The 18,248-nt window shown below is 38.9% G+C and overlaps 2 protein-coding genes across 2 annotated transcripts; both read left to right on the plus strand.

Moving 5' to 3' along the window:
* The first annotated feature begins 1,035 nt into the window (after positions 1-1,035).
* On the plus strand, positions 1,036-10,312 carry LOC142934257 (ceroid-lipofuscinosis neuronal protein 6 homolog). The gene is made up of 8 exons (XM_076078768.1): positions 1,036-1,172; positions 2,669-2,789; positions 2,905-3,003; positions 4,207-4,395; positions 6,861-6,916; positions 7,723-7,845; positions 8,334-8,619; positions 8,716-10,312. The coding sequence occupies exons 1-7, from the start codon at positions 1,123-1,125 to the stop codon at positions 8,602-8,604; spliced, it is 909 nt and encodes a 302-aa protein (XP_075934883.1). The 5' UTR covers positions 1,036-1,122; the 3' UTR covers positions 8,605-8,619; positions 8,716-10,312.
* Positions 10,313-12,186: 1,874 nt separating this feature from the next.
* Positions 12,187-15,121, plus strand: LOC142934258 (calmodulin-like protein 4). Its single transcript, XM_076078769.1, has 2 exons — positions 12,187-12,334; positions 15,024-15,121. Exons 1-2 carry the CDS (start codon positions 12,187-12,189, stop codon positions 15,119-15,121), a joined length of 246 nt encoding a protein of 81 aa, XP_075934884.1.
* The last annotated feature ends 3,127 nt before the right edge of the window (positions 15,122-18,248 follow it).

The raw sequence follows: 18,248 nt of genomic DNA on the forward strand, positions 1-18,248 counted from the left end.
CAAACTTTGGTAATTATTTAAACACAACATGACCCATCTGGTTAGGTTAACACCAAAATCAATTTACTTGGAAAAGCTCAACCGAGTAGATTTATTGTCATGTGAGGTCAGAAAGGTAAAGAGATTGTGAAGTAAGAATGAATTGATGGAGGCTGCATTCATGTAGAAATTAATAAAAAGCTGTCTGTGCATATGAGCTGAAACTGGAAGACCAGCTTTTGGTGCTTTTATAGCTCCTCGGAGACCAAATTTCATTTTCTATGTTTGTTTTCAACTGAACTGCACACAACAGATGGTTGCATCATTATTGATAGCGTTCCCCCACAACAGGAGGCAAAGTCTCGCTGGACTAATCACATCCTCTAATTACAAGACCGGAAATATTCCATACATATTCAAGGTTTTTCTTGTTAGATTTAAAAAAAATCTAGTCTTACTACTGCAGTCTTTATCCTGAGGGTAAAAGACTGAATAAAAGGTTTGCAGTGTGTGAGTAGTGCTCTAAAATATTCAAACCTTTCTGCTGCATGCAGAAGCTTAACTTAGTAATAAATGTTGTACATAAATAAGTAAATAAATTCAAATGTTGGGGCCAAAGGTTAGTTGACAGACAGAGGAGCCTTTTGACATGACACAGTAAGAAAAGCACTGGTGTAAATATAAATTGAGTTTGCTACCCCAGCCTCCACGGCTAGCTCTAAACCACCAGAATACTAATAGATATTTAATGTTTAATTAAAATCAATTTGTAATATGAGAAAGTTTTTTTTTGTTGTTTTTAAGTTTAAAAATCAAATATTAAGCAATCTATTATTAAATACACTCAGTGTCTCCTCACACATGTATTTTCTATTATTTTTCTGATCTGCCTGTTTTATCAACACTTGGGTTGAAGTCATGGTTGTGTACAGAGAATTTGCTGATTCGCCTACAAATCATGACTCCGGGTTAACTGCGCCCCTCTAACTCCTCTGCTGCAGTTTGATTGGTGGATCAGCCGAAAGGGGCGGGAGCAAGGCAGAAACAAGGAAGTGAATGTGAGTTGTTTGACAGAAAGATGTTTACTGTAGTTTAACCCCGTTAACTTTTACCTACTTTTAGTTACACCAACTGTAGCTAAGAATGCAGTCTGTGCGAAAACGTGGAGGCAACGACTCGACAATACAAACGAGGTTGGTACATTATGCTAACGTTTACGATACATTTTTAGCCGTTTGTTGTCAGTGAAGGAAAGCAGAGTCGGTTCAGAAACTACAGAGGCTGTGGGATATTAATAAATGAACTTCTTTATAACCTCTTGTCACCAGTTAGTGTTTACTAACGTTAGTTATCCTGCATCCAGAAAGTGTCTTGTAGCTGTTTGTGGTTATAAATAAGGACTGACTGACAAACACTCGGTTTCATATGCCAGAGATGTGATGCCGAGGGAGGTTTTTGGTTCCCTTCCTCTTGTCTGCAGTCAGTCTAATCACATGACTGAACAAGCACTGCTGGAAGTAATTGTGAAACTGTAACAACAGTAGTGGTCGACAAACTGAATGATGTTGGTTACAGATCAGAAAAAGATGATACCATAAACAAGCGTTGGAGCAAACAAGGTCCATACATTTGTTAGTTTGCAAGTCTACAATAACAAGGAAACCACATTCCCCCCCAAAAAATATAGCATCTAGCTGTCAAATTAGCACTTCTATTAAATTCTAGTAAATCACAAAACAGCTAGAATAAACAGAATACAGGTAATCCCCCAGAAGGACATCTCAGGATTCAATAAAAGATGCTTGTCAGTATACTCGGATCTGACAAAATGAGAGATGTAACAAATGTCAGGTCATTTGAAAATGCCATGGAAGTGTGCCAGCAGGGATTGGATGTATGAATGACAGGAGTGAGGCTTTCCAGCAGACGTGAAGGTTGACAGCTCTCTATTAGTAATCCGTGTCTATGCCGCTGGTGTTGACGAGCAGCCAATGTTCCTTTTGCATAAACTGCGAAAGGTGCTGAAGAACCCGCAGCGTATTCAGCCGCACTCATCCTTTTGTTGTGCTGGTAAATATACTGAACCGTAGTGTCCGCGTTCAGCGTGCAACAGGAAATTGCAGATTGCAGTTGAAGTTGAAGAGGTCAGCAAATCCACAGCCGCTGGTGCAAACTTCATCAGACTGTGATTCCATTTAGTGCAGGAAGAAACGAAAAAAGACAGATTTTTCATAATGGAACACGTACTGTAATTTAACATACATGTAAAAGTGTATGATGGTATTCATACACTACATTGTGCAAATGACGTTTTCTACTTATTTACCATAATCTGCTCGATTCCGGCAGCTAGAATATTCAAACTCTTAAGTGCAAATACTTCCAGAAAGGTTTGTTTTATTATTATTATAATAGATATGTACCATACCATCTTTTATTCTAATGACTATTGCAAAGAAAAGTGCGTTGTTACATTTTATATTAAGGATCATGTGGCCAAACATTTATAATTGGAATTAGGTAGATTAGTGAAAAGCAGCAAAGGCCACCATGTGTTTTAACCTGAATTTACCGCAGTAGTAAATACTATAAACCTCACTTTACTTCAGTATACCTCTTTTCTGCCCTTTGCTTTTGTAACGTTGCTTTATTACGACGACTGACAGTCACTGTGAATGTATGTTGACAGCACTCCTGGTGGGTTGAAGGAGAATGTGCCACAGCAGAAGAGGCCGCATTTCCACTTTGACCTGTGGTTCTGTCTGACTCTGCAGAACTGGATACTGGACTTTGGCAGACCTATTGTCATGGTAAGGAAGATCAATGCACGTTTGATGGTGAAATAATGATGGTAAAAATGGATGGTTACACCATATTTCATGGAGGAATGAACACTAAATACTTTCTTGGTACCGTATGTATTAGATAACCCTTCCTCTTGAGTGGTTTCCCCTCAACAAGCCCAGTGCTGGAGACTATTTCCACATGGCCTACAATGTCATAACACCGTTCCTAATGCTCAAGGTAAGCGTCAACACTCCGGAGCACTTTAGTGATTGTGAGAGAGACAAATTCAAAGAATATGCAGTATGTTCTCTATATCAGGCTGATAAACCCTCCTAATAAAATAGCTTTTACATTTTTACCACCACAATAAAACATGTACACAGCCTACCTACTAACCAACATCAACAGACGGGTATGATTGACTATAATATAATTGCCTGTGACAAAGAGCACACAAACAGGAAACCGTTTTGTTCTCCATGATTCATATAATATATATGTAAAATAATAACAAAAAAAGAAAATATCTGCAGCACCTGTAGACACAGCTCAAACATACAGCAGCAGGCTGATTAACCCGAGGTGCCAATAATGAATGACATATACCGTTGCGTATTAATTATGCTGAAAGTATTACATTCCCGACAGTGATTGTGGTTCACTGTGGGTTGCCTTTGCACTACTTCCATCACTGCAGGGAAACCTGACACGACCGAATAAGAATTATTTTACATATTTGTATGTAGCCTGCTGGAGCCTCTGGATATGATGATTATTTACAATGAAAAACATGCAACGATGCTTTACAAACAGAAACCTGTACTTACTCGTAGTTGTACTAATGTTCGTGTTGCTTATTATTCATTCCTTATAGCAGTTTGTTCATCTTGAGACCCAAAAGAAATCTCCGTAATGTATTTCCTTCTCAGTCCCATTCTAGACCACTTCATATGTTGTAAACTCTGATTAACGTTATGATTAGATTCTGATTGAATTTCACACCTAGCCTAGCACTTCAATGATTTTATCAATCTCTACTTTCCATATAAATCAGAATTCGGATGCGTTTGTATTGTATATTTATTTTGCTGAATATTCTGCAGAGGAATGCACCTGAGGCTCTTGTTCTGTCAGTGTTGCATACGATCGGCCTGGAATTACAAACCCCTTTCATGTGATTGTAATCATAATGTAGCTGGATGGGCAAACCCTGGGTTTAGTGAGTCGGTTGATTATCAGCTTTACGAGATCCAACATGTTAATGCCAAGCTGCCTCACTAGGTGGTACAAAACAGGGTGAAATAAAGCAAGTTAATTGCTTCCCTGAAGGGATGGAGGCCGTGCCCGTGATTGTATTATTAAACGGAAAAAAATAAAAAGTATAATTTCTCGTAGGATAAAGTTGGTGTCATGAACACTGTGTGTTATTGCTCCATTCAGCTGATTGAGCGCAGTCCCAGGGCGCTGCCTCGCACAGCGGTCTACCTCTGCATCATCACCTTTGTGATGGGAGCCAGCATCCACCTGGTGGGAGACTCCATCAACCATCGGCTCATCCTGAGTGGCTACCAGCTCCACCTGTCAGTCAGAGAGAACCCCATCATCAAAGACCTCAAACCTGCCTCTCTGGTGAGTAATCTATTATGTTTAAGTAGAGTAGGGTCCAGTTTTATTCTATGATAGGCGTACTGGGAACACTGGAATACCCCGAGAAGATTTCCTTCAACAAGAAGGTTGACTTGACTCCTGGTCCCTGTACTCCTCTACAGAACCGATTCATATATTTTGTTACCTGTCAATGTCATACAACAAAAAAAATGTGTTTGTGCCGCTTGCCATGACTCTCCAGAGAATACTCTGACTTAAAAGTAAAAGAGCTTTTCTTGTCCACCCATGACACAAACTGACACACGACACATCAGTATTTTCACACCTGTGTGATAGAGCAGAAGTTTTCCCGCTGTGTAGGAGTGCAGCTTATTATTTCTCTCTGCTCTGTCGTTGCCATCACATCTTTTTTTATTTTTCGGTCATCCTGATTCCCGCACTAAGCACGGAGCGTCATACTTTTGACAAAAACGTGGTTGTCAACGAGATATAAAAAGGTTGATGTTTAGCATATCTGGGGCAGGATAGAAGGAGGCAGGAGTATAGTATGTAGGTTCAGTAATGCATGTTGTTCACGTTCAGACTGGCACTGGCTAGATTTGATCCCTGGCTCTGAAGGTTGATGTCTTGTGCATCTCCTGGCCAGTGGGGCGACCGTCAGTGACGGAGGTTAATGGGAGAAAACAGTTTAAGGCCAGAAATGATAAAACATGTTTAGATGTACTGCAATAATGTGATTTATTGTCATTTACATGTAGATGTCCAAGAATCAGATTCTCTACTCCTTACCATACATTTGGACTGAGACGTCTATTTTACATCAAAAGTGGACGTTGTATTAGAAACCTGATAAAGGAACAAGATAAAGGACTTTTTTTCCCCTCTGTATTCTGTTCTGACCATTTTGAGAGACACTTTTTACTGTAAAAACATGTCTGAATTGACTTATTTAGACTCAGTATTATTTAGACTTAATATTTTCTTTTTTTCTGTACAACCATAAAGCTACAAGAAATCTTTTCATCCCACCACTCTGCTGATACTTTCCCTGTGTAGTGTCTTTGTCAGGATATAGCAGACGTAACGTTATGAACATACTTGCTAACCCATTGATACCGGAACAAAACATTCTATTTGGTGTCCTTGCATTCTGTTCTCAGCATAATACTGGGTGAATCACTTTCTATTAGAGTTTGTCAGGTCAAGGAAATTATGAGCATCCCATTGTGCCTCTTTTGTGGGTGTACAGTGGGTACGGAAAGTATTCAGACCCCTTTAAATTTTTCACTCTTTGTTTCATTGCAGCCATTTGCTAAAATCAAAAAAGTTCATTTTATTTCTCATTAATGTACACTCAGCACCCCATCTTGACAGAAAAAACTGAAATGTAGAAATGTTTGCAAATTTATTAAAAAAGAAAAACTGAATACTTTCCGTACCCACTGTATGCATTACACCCACAACAGAGGCACAACCATACACACACACACCATGAATGATGTTTTACTGTCAACACCAGAGCAGCCTCAACTCTGAGAATTGATAACATTGTGCTTTTACTGCAGATGGCTCCGTCTGATGCCGTTTCATTTAAGTTGTGTAAATTCAAAACCCTTCTTTTGTTTTACTATTTGCTTATATAAGCACCGATTCATGTGGAAAAGCAATGAATATTTGCAATGCATCTTTTAACTTGAAGTTTGTCAAGTAAATTGCTGATAGAATCTCGTTAAATGGATTAAACGCCACATCGTGTTTAGAATTAATAGATTAGCGCTTTCACCTTTTCGTGAGGATTTACAGAAGAGGAAGTAATACAAGAAGAGTGATTGCACACGGTGTTAACAGAAACATAGCTTTTCACACTAAAATAATACTGTAGATGTAGAACGATGTGACACGGCATTTTTTTTAAATAAATACATTTTCATATAAGATAGTGAACGGGAAAATGTGCTCACAGCCGAGAGGGTTTTGACGAGAGCCTGAGTGTCATTTTAAACGTCAAAGTAGTGCAAAAGGCAGGAGAATACAAACCACATAATGTAGGAGACGATCAATATATTCTACATGGGTCAAATGGGTTTGCTGTTTATAGATGGGTCACAAATTAAAGGGAAAAACCAATAAAAACCGTCTTCAACTGCCCGAGCATAAGATATTCCCTCTAACAAGTTGCTCTACTGGGTGGAGATGTGGTGATGTGATTCACATCATATTCGTACTTAAACCATTCAGGGTCCATTCATGTTCTGTGTAGAAGCATCTGCATTTGTTATGTTTCTCTGCCCATTTATTCAGGCTTTTTCCTCTCATTTGCAACCTTTGGATGCGTTTCCTCCTTCATAGCCATAATAAAGTGTAACTGGTACTAGAACAGTAGGTGGCACTGTGGCATAGGACCAAGACGCAGAATAACATCCAGTATATTAGAGTGCCATTAAAACATCCTGTTAATGTTGTAATGAGAACATTTCCTTTCACAGATTGACTCCTTTGAGCTGCTGTATTATTACGATGAACACCTGGGACACCTGATGTGGTACGTTTTTGTTGTGTCTTTTGAAAACGCACGGATGCGAGAAACCAATGAAAGCGTAGATTCAGAGAATTTGAACACAAGCTGAGACAATAACATCTGCAGCCGATCATCAGCGTGCTGGAATATGTGGCTTTTTCCCCCCCCATCGCTATAGACAAAACAGATTTTAGGATGAGCAGACTGAGCAGGTCTGTTGTGACCGATTACAGCAGCTGTGTGAAGCAGAGTGTGCCGACTGGAAAATGAATCCAACGACATGCAGAATCAGAGAAATACATTTTAAAACAATCCGTTTTTTATACAAACACATAAATTGATAAGAATCTCTTTGCATTTGTCTTTCTTTCCTAAATTGTGGCACTGATATTTTACAGTTACCAGACTAGTTGTAAAGGCAGCAGCTGTGTGCACGAGTTGGCTGGTTTACTAACTGAATTAGTTTGACTAATCATTTCAGCTCTAGTTGGTTTGTTCTGTTTTACAATATGACGGGTAATAAAGAGTTTGGTTTAAGCAGTGTTCTTGTGCTTCAGGTGTCCTGAAATGATTTGAACTGAAACCTGCCAGCCGGTTTTCTACGGCCATGGTACAATATGTATTCCTTATTCTCCCAGATATTCAATTTGAGAAACAGATACCAGCACAACCCTTTTTTCTGAACAACATTTTTAATGACACCGAGTCAAAGTCGAGATTGTTCTCTTTCACTCGGCCCTGCCAGGTTTGCTTCATCCCTTTACAAAGAAATACTTGAATGTAACTGGGACCAGTCGCCTATACAGTTTCTGCCTCTTTTATTCCTCTAGGTATATTCCTTTCTTCATCATTCTGTTCATCTACTTCACCGGCTGCTTCACCAAGGCTGAAGAACAGAAGAGGCTGCCCGTCTCTGGTTGTCTGTTGCTGGGACCCAGCTCTCTCTACTATTGGTCAGTCGCCTCCTCACGTCTTTGAAGATGTTCTGTGCCTATTGTCCGTGAATACATGGTTTTGTTAAAGGCCACCTTTTCAGTAGTCTGAATGCTGGGACATTTTTAAGGAACAGTGGAATCTGATAATGGTCTTTAATAAATCCACACTTTAGAGCCTTCCCTGTCAAAAAAAACATGTTTACATAATGACAAAAAAGAAAGTTTGACTGGAACAATTGGAAACTGTATTTCAGCACCATATGGCTTCTTTTGGAGGGATGAAAACATTTACTTCCATCTTCATTTGGTACAGAAATTCAAATTCAAGCTGCTCTCCTCAAAAAGTCCTTTTTTTGTTCAAATTGAACTGCCAATATAATAAGTGAAGTGAATATTTTCATTGTGCAACAGATGTCTAAAGTGTCCCAAAACAATGAAACAGCCGCATTGTGTGCTCATTGCAAAGGTTACTGTTGTTGTTCAACGTCTTGCTGAATGTCTTCCAGGTACCTGGTCACTGAAGGGCAAATCACTGAACTCTTCCTCCTCACCTTCTTTGCCATGGTTATCATGGTGATACATCAACATCGTAAAGGCCTCAGTCCAGACAGCAATGGCCTGTTCCTGTTCTGCAGTTTCAGTGTTACTGTGCTCCTGGTTGGCCTGTGGGTGGTCTATCTGTGGAACGATCCGGTGTTACGCAACAAGTACCCCGGGCTCATTTATGTGCCAGAACCTTGGTCCTACTATACCTTGCATATCAAGCAGAACCTCTGAGTTACATCAGTCCAGGTCTGTAGCGCTCTGTGTCTAAAGAAAACATAGTTCTCAATCAGACGTCACTTACATTTGTATGAACTGACTGATGCGTACCTCTTCTTTCTTTAGCGGACTTCCTGTGACGGAGGGAGTGGCTGCATTTGGACAACGATGACAATCGATGAAGGTTGTTGAAGTGCACCGACCTCACTGTGAAACACAAAGTGCTGCTGGCTTCAGCCATACGTTCAGAAGGGGATTCGTCTCCTCCGTTTCGTTCTATATCGTTGTTAAAAAGACTTTTGACGGGTTGGAATTGTGATGTGATGTTTGGATCTCGTGACATCTGGGACTAAGAAAGATAAACTTAAGTAGATGCACCATGTGAGTAATGTCAACAGATACTTGCACAGGGCCCGGACAAGATTATGTAAAAATACAGCAGCCAATTTAGGGCCCTTTAACATGTCAGTTTTAATTGAGCTATAGTCTTATTTGCATATTACTAAAAAAATTTAATTCATAAAATTACCACAAAATAATCTCCACTGGCATGGGGCTGTCGGGCCCCTGAGGGTTTGAGAACCAGAAGCAGGTTTGCGCTCCCTTTGGTAATCCAGCGTCAAATGTTCTTAGCACTTAACAAAACAAATGGGCGACTGTGGCTAAGTGGAGAGCAGCGCTGTCCTTCAATCAGAGGATCGGTGGTTCGATCCCCGGCTCCGCTGGTCGCATGTCGATGTGTCCTTGAGCAAGACACTTTACCACAAAATTGCTCCCGTAGCTGTGCCTACGGTTTATGTGATAGAATCTGAATTGTAAGTGGCTTTGGATAAAAGCGTCTGCGACAGTCCACCCACCGCCGCCAAATGAATACGCAGTCGACCTTTTTAGGAACAAACTCAAGGTGAATATATCTACAGTACATTCACTGAAAGAAAAGAACCTCTTACCTTAAACTAATCAAAGAATTCCATCTGTTGATCTATTGAATGCTGTTGCTCTGAAGCTCTTTAAAAGTGTCATCAAGGTTGTTCATCAGATCGACTGCAGTTACAGGTGCTCATCTCTGGCTTCCATGAAAGGAAAGAAGAAGAATACATTTAAGTTACATAGCACTTGTCAGGAGAGATTCACAAACTGTGATAAAAAGATCGGCGACCATTTTACCAACAGCTTGAAAGTAGTAAAAATGACAATTTAGATACAAAAAAACAATCAAGTCAAGTTCTACATAAAAGATAAAACAGACAAATATAACACAAGGACAAAAGATTAAAGAAAAAAAGAGAAAACCGGATGTTAAAAAAGTATTACTTTATGTGAACATGTGTTCAGAAACGTGATTTAAGAACAGAATCTAACTAGAAAACTAAAACTTAAAAAATAATAAATTGTCTCGGGTATATAAAGTTTCACACTTTTACTGGTGAAGTGAAATTTATATTGTCAATCATTTAGACGAGAGCTGTGAACTATTACATTTCCCTATGTGATCGTAGTGCTATATTATAATACAGCCCTACTGCCAACATACAACATATTGTTCTATCGCATTGTTCATGACATGTGTGTAAGTTATGTACAACGGTAGTGTTGATAATGAAAAGTCTCTTGTACAGTTGCTTTTATTATTCAAAAGGTCAAGGAAAGGAGCAATTACGTTTGAGATACAAATGAAAACATGTTTTATGGACTGAACTTAAATAAATTGTTGCTTTGCCGATTATTTTTTACATGTTATTGTTCTTAATGTAAAATTGTTATTGGGTATTTTGTACTGTGTTGTTCCTTTGCTTAAGATCACTTTGTTGCTGGTACTGGTCGCTCATTGGTTAGATTTACATTTATCTTAACTAGAATGTTGAAATGTACCTCTAATTGCTGGTTATTACTCACATTTCTCTTAACTTACCTTATGGATGTGCTTTATCATTTATCTTGAAAAAAAAAAAAAAAAGCTAATTTCACATAATTTCCACGATTCAACGTCACAAGTAGCACACGCCCTCTGAACGCGGTTAGATGCATGCTTACAACCGGCACCTGGTCTCCATTTAGAGGTTGACACACAGACATGTCCCAAACACATCAAAAAAAAAAAAAAAAGGAAAATCAATCAATCATGTGTTTTTTAAGGAGAATCCTACTCATTCTGCCGTTAAAATGATTTTAAATCTTGCTATTTATGTGATTACAAACCCTCATTTCATTATCAGACACTGTAGTACCATGTGGTGACTGATAATTATTGGTCCCTTGCTATTGCTGGAGTGGTGGGGGGGGGAAAGGACAATGCAGCCCCGTGGATCTGGTATCTGTGTTTCCACAGCAACGCATATTAAATTACGTGGAGGCTTTCAGGTGGTGGACTTTAAACAGAGGTGGAGGGACGGCTGACGCACACCACAGGCAACTCTTCTTCCTGGAAAGAAACACAGCAACTGCAAAAATGGTAAGAGCAAGAAATTCTTTCCATGAAAGCTTTTTTTCGTGTATTTTCTTAACAGTGTTTGTTGTGTACTTACCTGCTAAGTGACACCATTCTGTCGTCACTTTTGCAGGCTAAATTCTTCACACCAGTTCAAATCAACGGTAAGAGTATTATTCCACAGCACCACATGTTTCATTATTATTAGCATATGTTTGAAATGCTCTATTTGCCATTCAGTCTTTTCCAAAAGTACTGCACGTGTATCTTTTAATAACCCGTACATGTTGAAAAAGAAATAAGGAAGCACCGATGGAACAAAGGCCGACCTTGTCCAGTCTTATTAGATCCTGTGACTTAAACCTAACTTATTTCTAAGTTAACCTGCTGTTGAATGATGAATAAACTATACTTACTAAATACTAAAATGAAATAAGCTATGCTGATGTACTCCAATACTTGCTTTCATTTCCTTTGCAGAGTTCAAAGAGTGCTTCTCCTTGTACGACAAGAAACAAAAGGGCAAGATCGTTGTCAAAGACCTGATCACAGTCATGCGCTGCCTGGGTACAAGCCCCACGTTCGGGGAAATCGAAAGACATCTACAAGTTCACAAAATCGGTAAAGTACAACGTACAGTAAATCTGCTGGTTGTGGGCCAGTCAGTGGTTTCAAAAACCTGTTCAGGGTGACAGTGGTTTAAGAAGTCAGAAACGGACACTAAAACTCTGAGGTGGAGTTTGTTTTGAACTTGTTTGTCTATAACTTTGGGCGGGGCTTTATATCCATGACATATGTTCCTATTATTGGGTTATTGTAAAATGGTGAGTTCAAGGCTTTTATAAGTCATATACATTGATGACAAATAAGGAAATAAGTGGGTGACAAAAATCATCTCTTTCACCAAATCTGTACAACATACAGAAATATATACTCTATGGAAAAACTCCGCTCCAGACCTTAAATAGAATGAAGGGAGAAGTCGAATCGACATTCCCAATATGTTGTTCCCCAAGTGGCCCTTAGTCGAATATATTGCACATGTTAAATAATATACTTTTCAACTTGTTCATCATCTTTCGTTATTATTTGACACAGACCTTATATTTGTTTGACATTCACATTTAGAAAAGAGCAGTGAGCTGGACTTCTCTACGTTTCTGACGATGATGCACAGACAGATGCAACAGGAGGACCCCAAGACAGAAATCCTGGAGGCCTTGAGGATGACGGACAAACAGAAGAAAGGGTACATCCAGGCGTCTGAGCTCCGGGCCAAGCTCACCATGTTGGGGGAGAAACTCACAAACAAAGAAGGTAAAGTAAATGTTGATTCTAATAAAGGAGCAACCTCAAGTCTGGTAAGTGTTGATGGGGAGTTACAGTACAACTTGTTATTACACTTTGTTATATAATCACAGTAAACAGTAAACATGTGAATGTATGGTTCTGAGTTACAGTGCAGTCTGTAAATGTTTGGACAGTTTATAGATGGCTGCAACAATGTGTCCTAAAACCCAGAAATGAGTTTCTGTTGCCCTCCTCTCAAAGTCAGTGGGTTTCTTGAACAGGTTTTTGGTTAGATGCCTGAAATAAAGACTGATGTTAATACGAGCTAAGAGGTTTTAAAACTCTGTTTAAAAGCATGAAATACGTTAGTAGATACCCCACTGGTACATTTTGAAGCTTTTATGCATTTTAAAAAAGGCGATTGGTAACAAGTGTCTAACTAAGACTGCAAGACGCCATCTCTTGAACACTAGTCCGCCTTTAGCTTAGTGGTGGCGATTTGAAGTCATATTTTTCAAAAATGGGAACTAGTGCGATGCCAACTTCCAGTTTGACTTGCAAAAACACATCATCCCTCTATTTGGCTCTGTAATATAACACACTTTGGGTTTTACATAAAATGATGAGGTTCAATTTTGAAAATATCAAAACCAACAACAAATGAACAATGTTGAATTTGTAGCACTTTCTATACATTCCCATAAGGAATGAAAAAAAGAGGTAAAAGTCCTACACTGTTGACCCAATATGAATGTGAACACCTCAAAATACCCGTCAGCTTGAATGTTCCTCATTGTTTCATTCAAAATTCAGTGGAGAGCCAAAATAATAAATGACAGATGTCTGTCCTAATACTTTATGACTGCAGTGAATGTCAAACTTCAACGGGGATTTGTACGAGAGAGAAACTGATGTTTGTACTCATGAGATGACAAAAATCAATACATATTTCAGTCAAAAGAATGGCTTCTAGCCCGGCCTGCGCTCCCTCTCCTCACCTGACAACGTGTCACATTTACGCCATCTCCCTGTGGCCCTGTAAGCCCCACACAGACAACAATCCACTGTAACTCTGACTCTGCTTTAGACTTAGCTCATCATCTCCCTGGGAGTTTCAAAACCGCTTCTATAATCCACAACAATTTGCCACATATAGCTTTCCTATGACCGGTCTCTGTAGTACAGCTCTCTTCTTGTATTCAACCTTACTATCTTTATATCTTCAGGCGTATCCTCCTGAATATATACTCAAAATGCTGCAGGCTGTGGTGGAAAGCTGGAGCCAAACAAAATATCTAAAAAATAATAGTAATGATAATAAATACAAATTAAATCTGTAATTCTATAAATGAAGATGAATCAGTGTTGTTTTGTTTGGATAATTCAGCAGTTTCTTTTAGTGTTTTTTTAATTTAATTTAACTGAAGGACCCAGTGGATTCTGTACTTCTGACGCGCCAACACTGAAGTTTTGTTTCATATGTAAAGTGACGACCGTAGAGCCAAACCATCAAAAGTTGTCCAGTTTTGATGCCATTTGTTTTTTCACAGGCTGGGCTCCATCATTTAAACTGTTACTGGCGTCAAAGCAACATAAAGATTTAATTCAAATGGTCAGTGTACTGCCTCTGGATGGGTGTTGTGCACAGAAAGCGGTTCATATTCAAATGAAGCTCAGCGTCTTCTTAGTGGGGAGACATCCATCAAAGTCGCTGGATTCCCCAACTACTGAAGCAGACCGTGATGCCGCTGTACTGTTCAGTTCCTAACCGTTGGGATTGTAAGAAACTGTGGTCAGTGTTTCTGCTCTAGTACAGCAGTTTGAGTACTCAGGAGATTTTTGATTTTGTTGACATTAAAAAGAATTTAGATTTCAAAGGTCGAGTACAGAAGTGATGAACTACAATCAAAATGAATTGCAATTAGATAGGAAATCCATTTATAGGATGTATTATTATATATATTACCTTTCAGTTGGATAAATGTTAATATAAAACCAATCATTGGGGGAAGTATTCATGCCTTTTACTTGAGTAGCAATTGAACAGTGTAAAAGTAATGCATTATAAGTAAAAGTCCTGCATTCAAGGTTTAAACTCAAAAGTAACAAAATGCACAGAATTACCAACAGCAAAATGTACTTAAGGTATCAAAAGTAAAAGTATACAAATACAGTGAAAAAATGAACTGGAGGTTGGGTGCTACGCTTCCGCGATGCCGCTGTCGGTCACGAGGAGGATATTGGCTGTAACCGCCGTATGAGAGCAGAGCAAAGCAGCAACCATGAGCTAGCCAGTGGGGAACGCTCACGTGCACTAAAATTGATACATTCTGCAGGAGAAACCAAGATAACACACTTCATTCTCTCAGCGACTTCATTCTCTGTTCGGGGAGACATTACTGCACAGTTTGGTGCTATAATAATGTTCAGAATGCAGAATACAGCTCCTTTTATAAATTATTAAATTCACCGCATTAAAAACATTTGTGAGCCTTTCAATTGAGTAGAAATTGCCAATAATAAAAGGTGAAATATTTTAGTTTTTCCACTGATAACTCCAGGAACAACAAATGCACTCACAGTTGTCAGACATTCAAAAGCTCCCACAGGCAAAAGACCAGCAGAGACTTTCCAAGTTGTGATTAATCGTGGCAGACAAATGGGCAGCGCTCTCAATTCCACTCACAAAGCTGTTTTCTCTCTCGTCTTCTTCTAGTGGATGAACTCTTCAAAGAGGCAAACGTCAAGTCAAACGGGACTGTCAACTATGAAGAGTTCACGCAGATGGTGACGCTGCCACCCGTCGATTACTGACTTTCCAAACTGACTGTACACACATTTAACTTGACGGTTTGCAGAACTCACATGATGTTGAAACTGGCAATTCTGTACTGACAGACTATTGAGACTGAAAACATCCTTCCCCTTGTCTTTCTTTCTCATGAATATTCTATGATCGTTTAATTAAACCTCTTTCCAAAGGTTTCCTCTATGACTGAACACATTGTGAAGCAATGCTGTTATACTGTAATGTAACTAACAATATGTGATATGATTTGGCTTGTCATCCTTTGATGGGATCAAATTAAATTCTTTCCACTTTTTGTCAAACCCGATCCTCCACCCAATCAAATGGAATGTCCAGTTTGATATTTTGTGCATGTACTTCCGCTTGGTAATGACCGATATATTAAACCCTTCATTTCATGATGTAGATTTTCTTCACAGTCAGCCGTCAACTTTCTACACATCAGTATTAAACTGCATTATCCTCTTAAACTTGTGATAAAAGCTGATTAAATCTTTTTTTCTGTTGAAATGTATATTTTTAACAAATGCATTTTAAACCCTCGTCCATATCTTTTTCATTCTCTGACGGTTTCATCTGTTTTCTGTTATCTCAAGTCACACATGCGTAACTGTCAGACATTTGTGAACATTGCATTTACATAAGTGACTTGTAATTTGCATTTTCTTTCCCCACAAGTTTTATTTTGCAGTATAAAGCACAGTATATAAATATTCATATGTAATAATAACAGCACTGATTAATACCACTCTTTTTTCCAAAACATGTAATTGTTGTACGGGAAGGTTTCAGTGGGCTTTTGTTAAGAGATCGTAATTAGCCAACTGATTGCTTTGAAAATGTTTTTAGTTGCTTTGATTTTTTTTTTGATTTTGATTTTGTGGTTGGAAACCAACAATCATTAAAAACAGAAAAAGAGCATAAACAATCAGTCCAACAAACTAAATTGAGAGGAAGAAAAATTGAAAGTCTTGCATAATCCCTGCAATATGTTTGTAAATGGAATTCCTATGAGTTTCTCAGTTTGACTTCCGAATATAAAACATACCCGGATCTACCGCAGTGCATCAATGGAGCCCAAAGAGCCAGACGGGTTTATACACTCTCATTGGAAACTGTTTGGTAAGTGATCGCATGAACCATCTGTCAATCAAACTCTTGCTGAAGCCAATCGGGAGAAGAGCGAAAATATCTTTTCTGTTGAGAAAAAAAGCCTTCAGTGCCCTTCTTTGCTCGCTTGTTCTGATATAGCTGATGCTATTGAAGCATCTACGCTAACCTCTTTAGGAGCCGCCATTGTTGTTCAGTGCGAACAGTCGCCTCTGTGTGTCCCTCGAGGAACATCTAGCCCATCTCTTAGCTGCCAGTAGCTCCTCACTGGATGCCGATTGGTCCCTGCACCGGCTCACAGGGCACAAATTACTTGAAGCCCATCAAGCTGGATTACATGGCACCTTGCATGATCATGTTGTAGAGTTAGCATGCATCATCATCATCATCATCATCATCATCACATAACTGTCCCTACAGGGGAAACATTAAGTTATTAAGTGCAGCCTAACAGTGGAAGGCTCAAGGCACTTTGCACACCAAGTATGTATTATTCGTCAGCACAAAAAGCTTGTCCGATGTTTTTTTTCTCTTTCTTCTATTTGTTAATTGAAAATGCTAGTTCCAAACAGGGCTACTGAATGAATGACATTAGCAAAATGTAGGTGTAGCTGCCTCAAGCACCATCACTACACCTGTCTAACAGTAACTAAGGAGGGAGGGGCCTATCGTATGAGTAATTGAATCCTGAGAATTTCAAATGGATGTGATTTTGAGACTTCAAACTGAAGGAAGCATGTTAACATTACTTACATTTCATGTTCCCAGCACCAACCTGTAAACTTTGACATTAAAAAAAAGTACTTTACAACACAAAAAAATAGCCCTTTACATGTATACATTATATATATATATAAGGCAGGTGTAATATATTTTTAATACACATTTAAAGTAAATTATAAATCTGCATTATTCCAACTGTGTGAGACGTAACTGCACTCAGACTGCATCTCGTTTCCTGTGTTGCTTGTGAAATTGGATTACTTTCAACAAATGCCTCATACTGTACATACAAAGGCATGATAACCTTCCACTCTTCCAGCTAAGAAATGTGTCTGTCAAGCTGCAGACACATTCTGTTTACACCCTTACCTCAGTTTATAGCATTTAACAAAAGCATCACATACATTTTTTTACATTCTTCACCCACAGAGTGACAGTGTGTAAAAGAATTACTCCTGTGTTACCTTGAATTCAACATAAAGAAATACAGGATGATATGATGGCAGCAGCTGCTTGAGCTGAACTGCATTGTTCAGACTGAGCTGCTTTTCAATTCCTGCTTAAAAGATTACATAACTGCAGCCTACATACGTACGCGTCAGTGCTAACAACCGATTGTGAATGCAGGAGCGAGCAGAAAGGATGACGGAGTGAAGTATTCGGGACAGTTCAGTTGCTAAACTAAAAACCACAGTTGCAAAAGTATAAAATATTATATATAAAGCTAATTCCTTAATACACCACACTCAACCTAATGTGATAGGACACTAAATTCGTGAGTTCCTCCAATTTTAATAATTTCACAATCACATGTATTCTGAAATGCTGAATTTCACATTTCAATGAAGTGGTTAATACAAAAAACGTGAAATGATCCAATGTTTAAGTAGATAAGGCACTGGGCCCGCCGATACCTGACCTGAAATGTTTGGAGCCCGTGTGGCCTCTAGCACCAAGTGTTTCCTGCAGCTCCACTTTTCACAGTTACATTTTACTTTGTGACTTAAAAAAAAAAAAAATGTGTGTGGAAAAGCCAAAGTGTGACATTACATTTTGTATGAGCTTCTGCAGACGTTAAACATTCCAACTGACCGTTTTCCTAAATCCCTCCTCCGAACAGCGATTGCCCAATAATAGCTTAGCCACTGTAACTAGGCACCGCAGGCCTGTCAATCCTTTGGATCTCTCCACATGTTCAAGCGGTGTGAATAGAGTGCTGCAGGAATGAGTCCTAAAATAAGCAAATTAGTTGGCATTTTTGCACCGTCTCGGTTTTTGGAATGGGATTTTGGTTCGATG

This window comes from Anarhichas minor, unplaced genomic scaffold (assembly GCF_050575085.1).
Source record: "Anarhichas minor isolate MPS153535 unplaced genomic scaffold, ASM5057508v1 ptg000067l, whole genome shotgun sequence".
Lineage (NCBI taxonomy): Eukaryota > Metazoa > Chordata > Actinopteri > Perciformes > Anarhichadidae > Anarhichas > Anarhichas minor.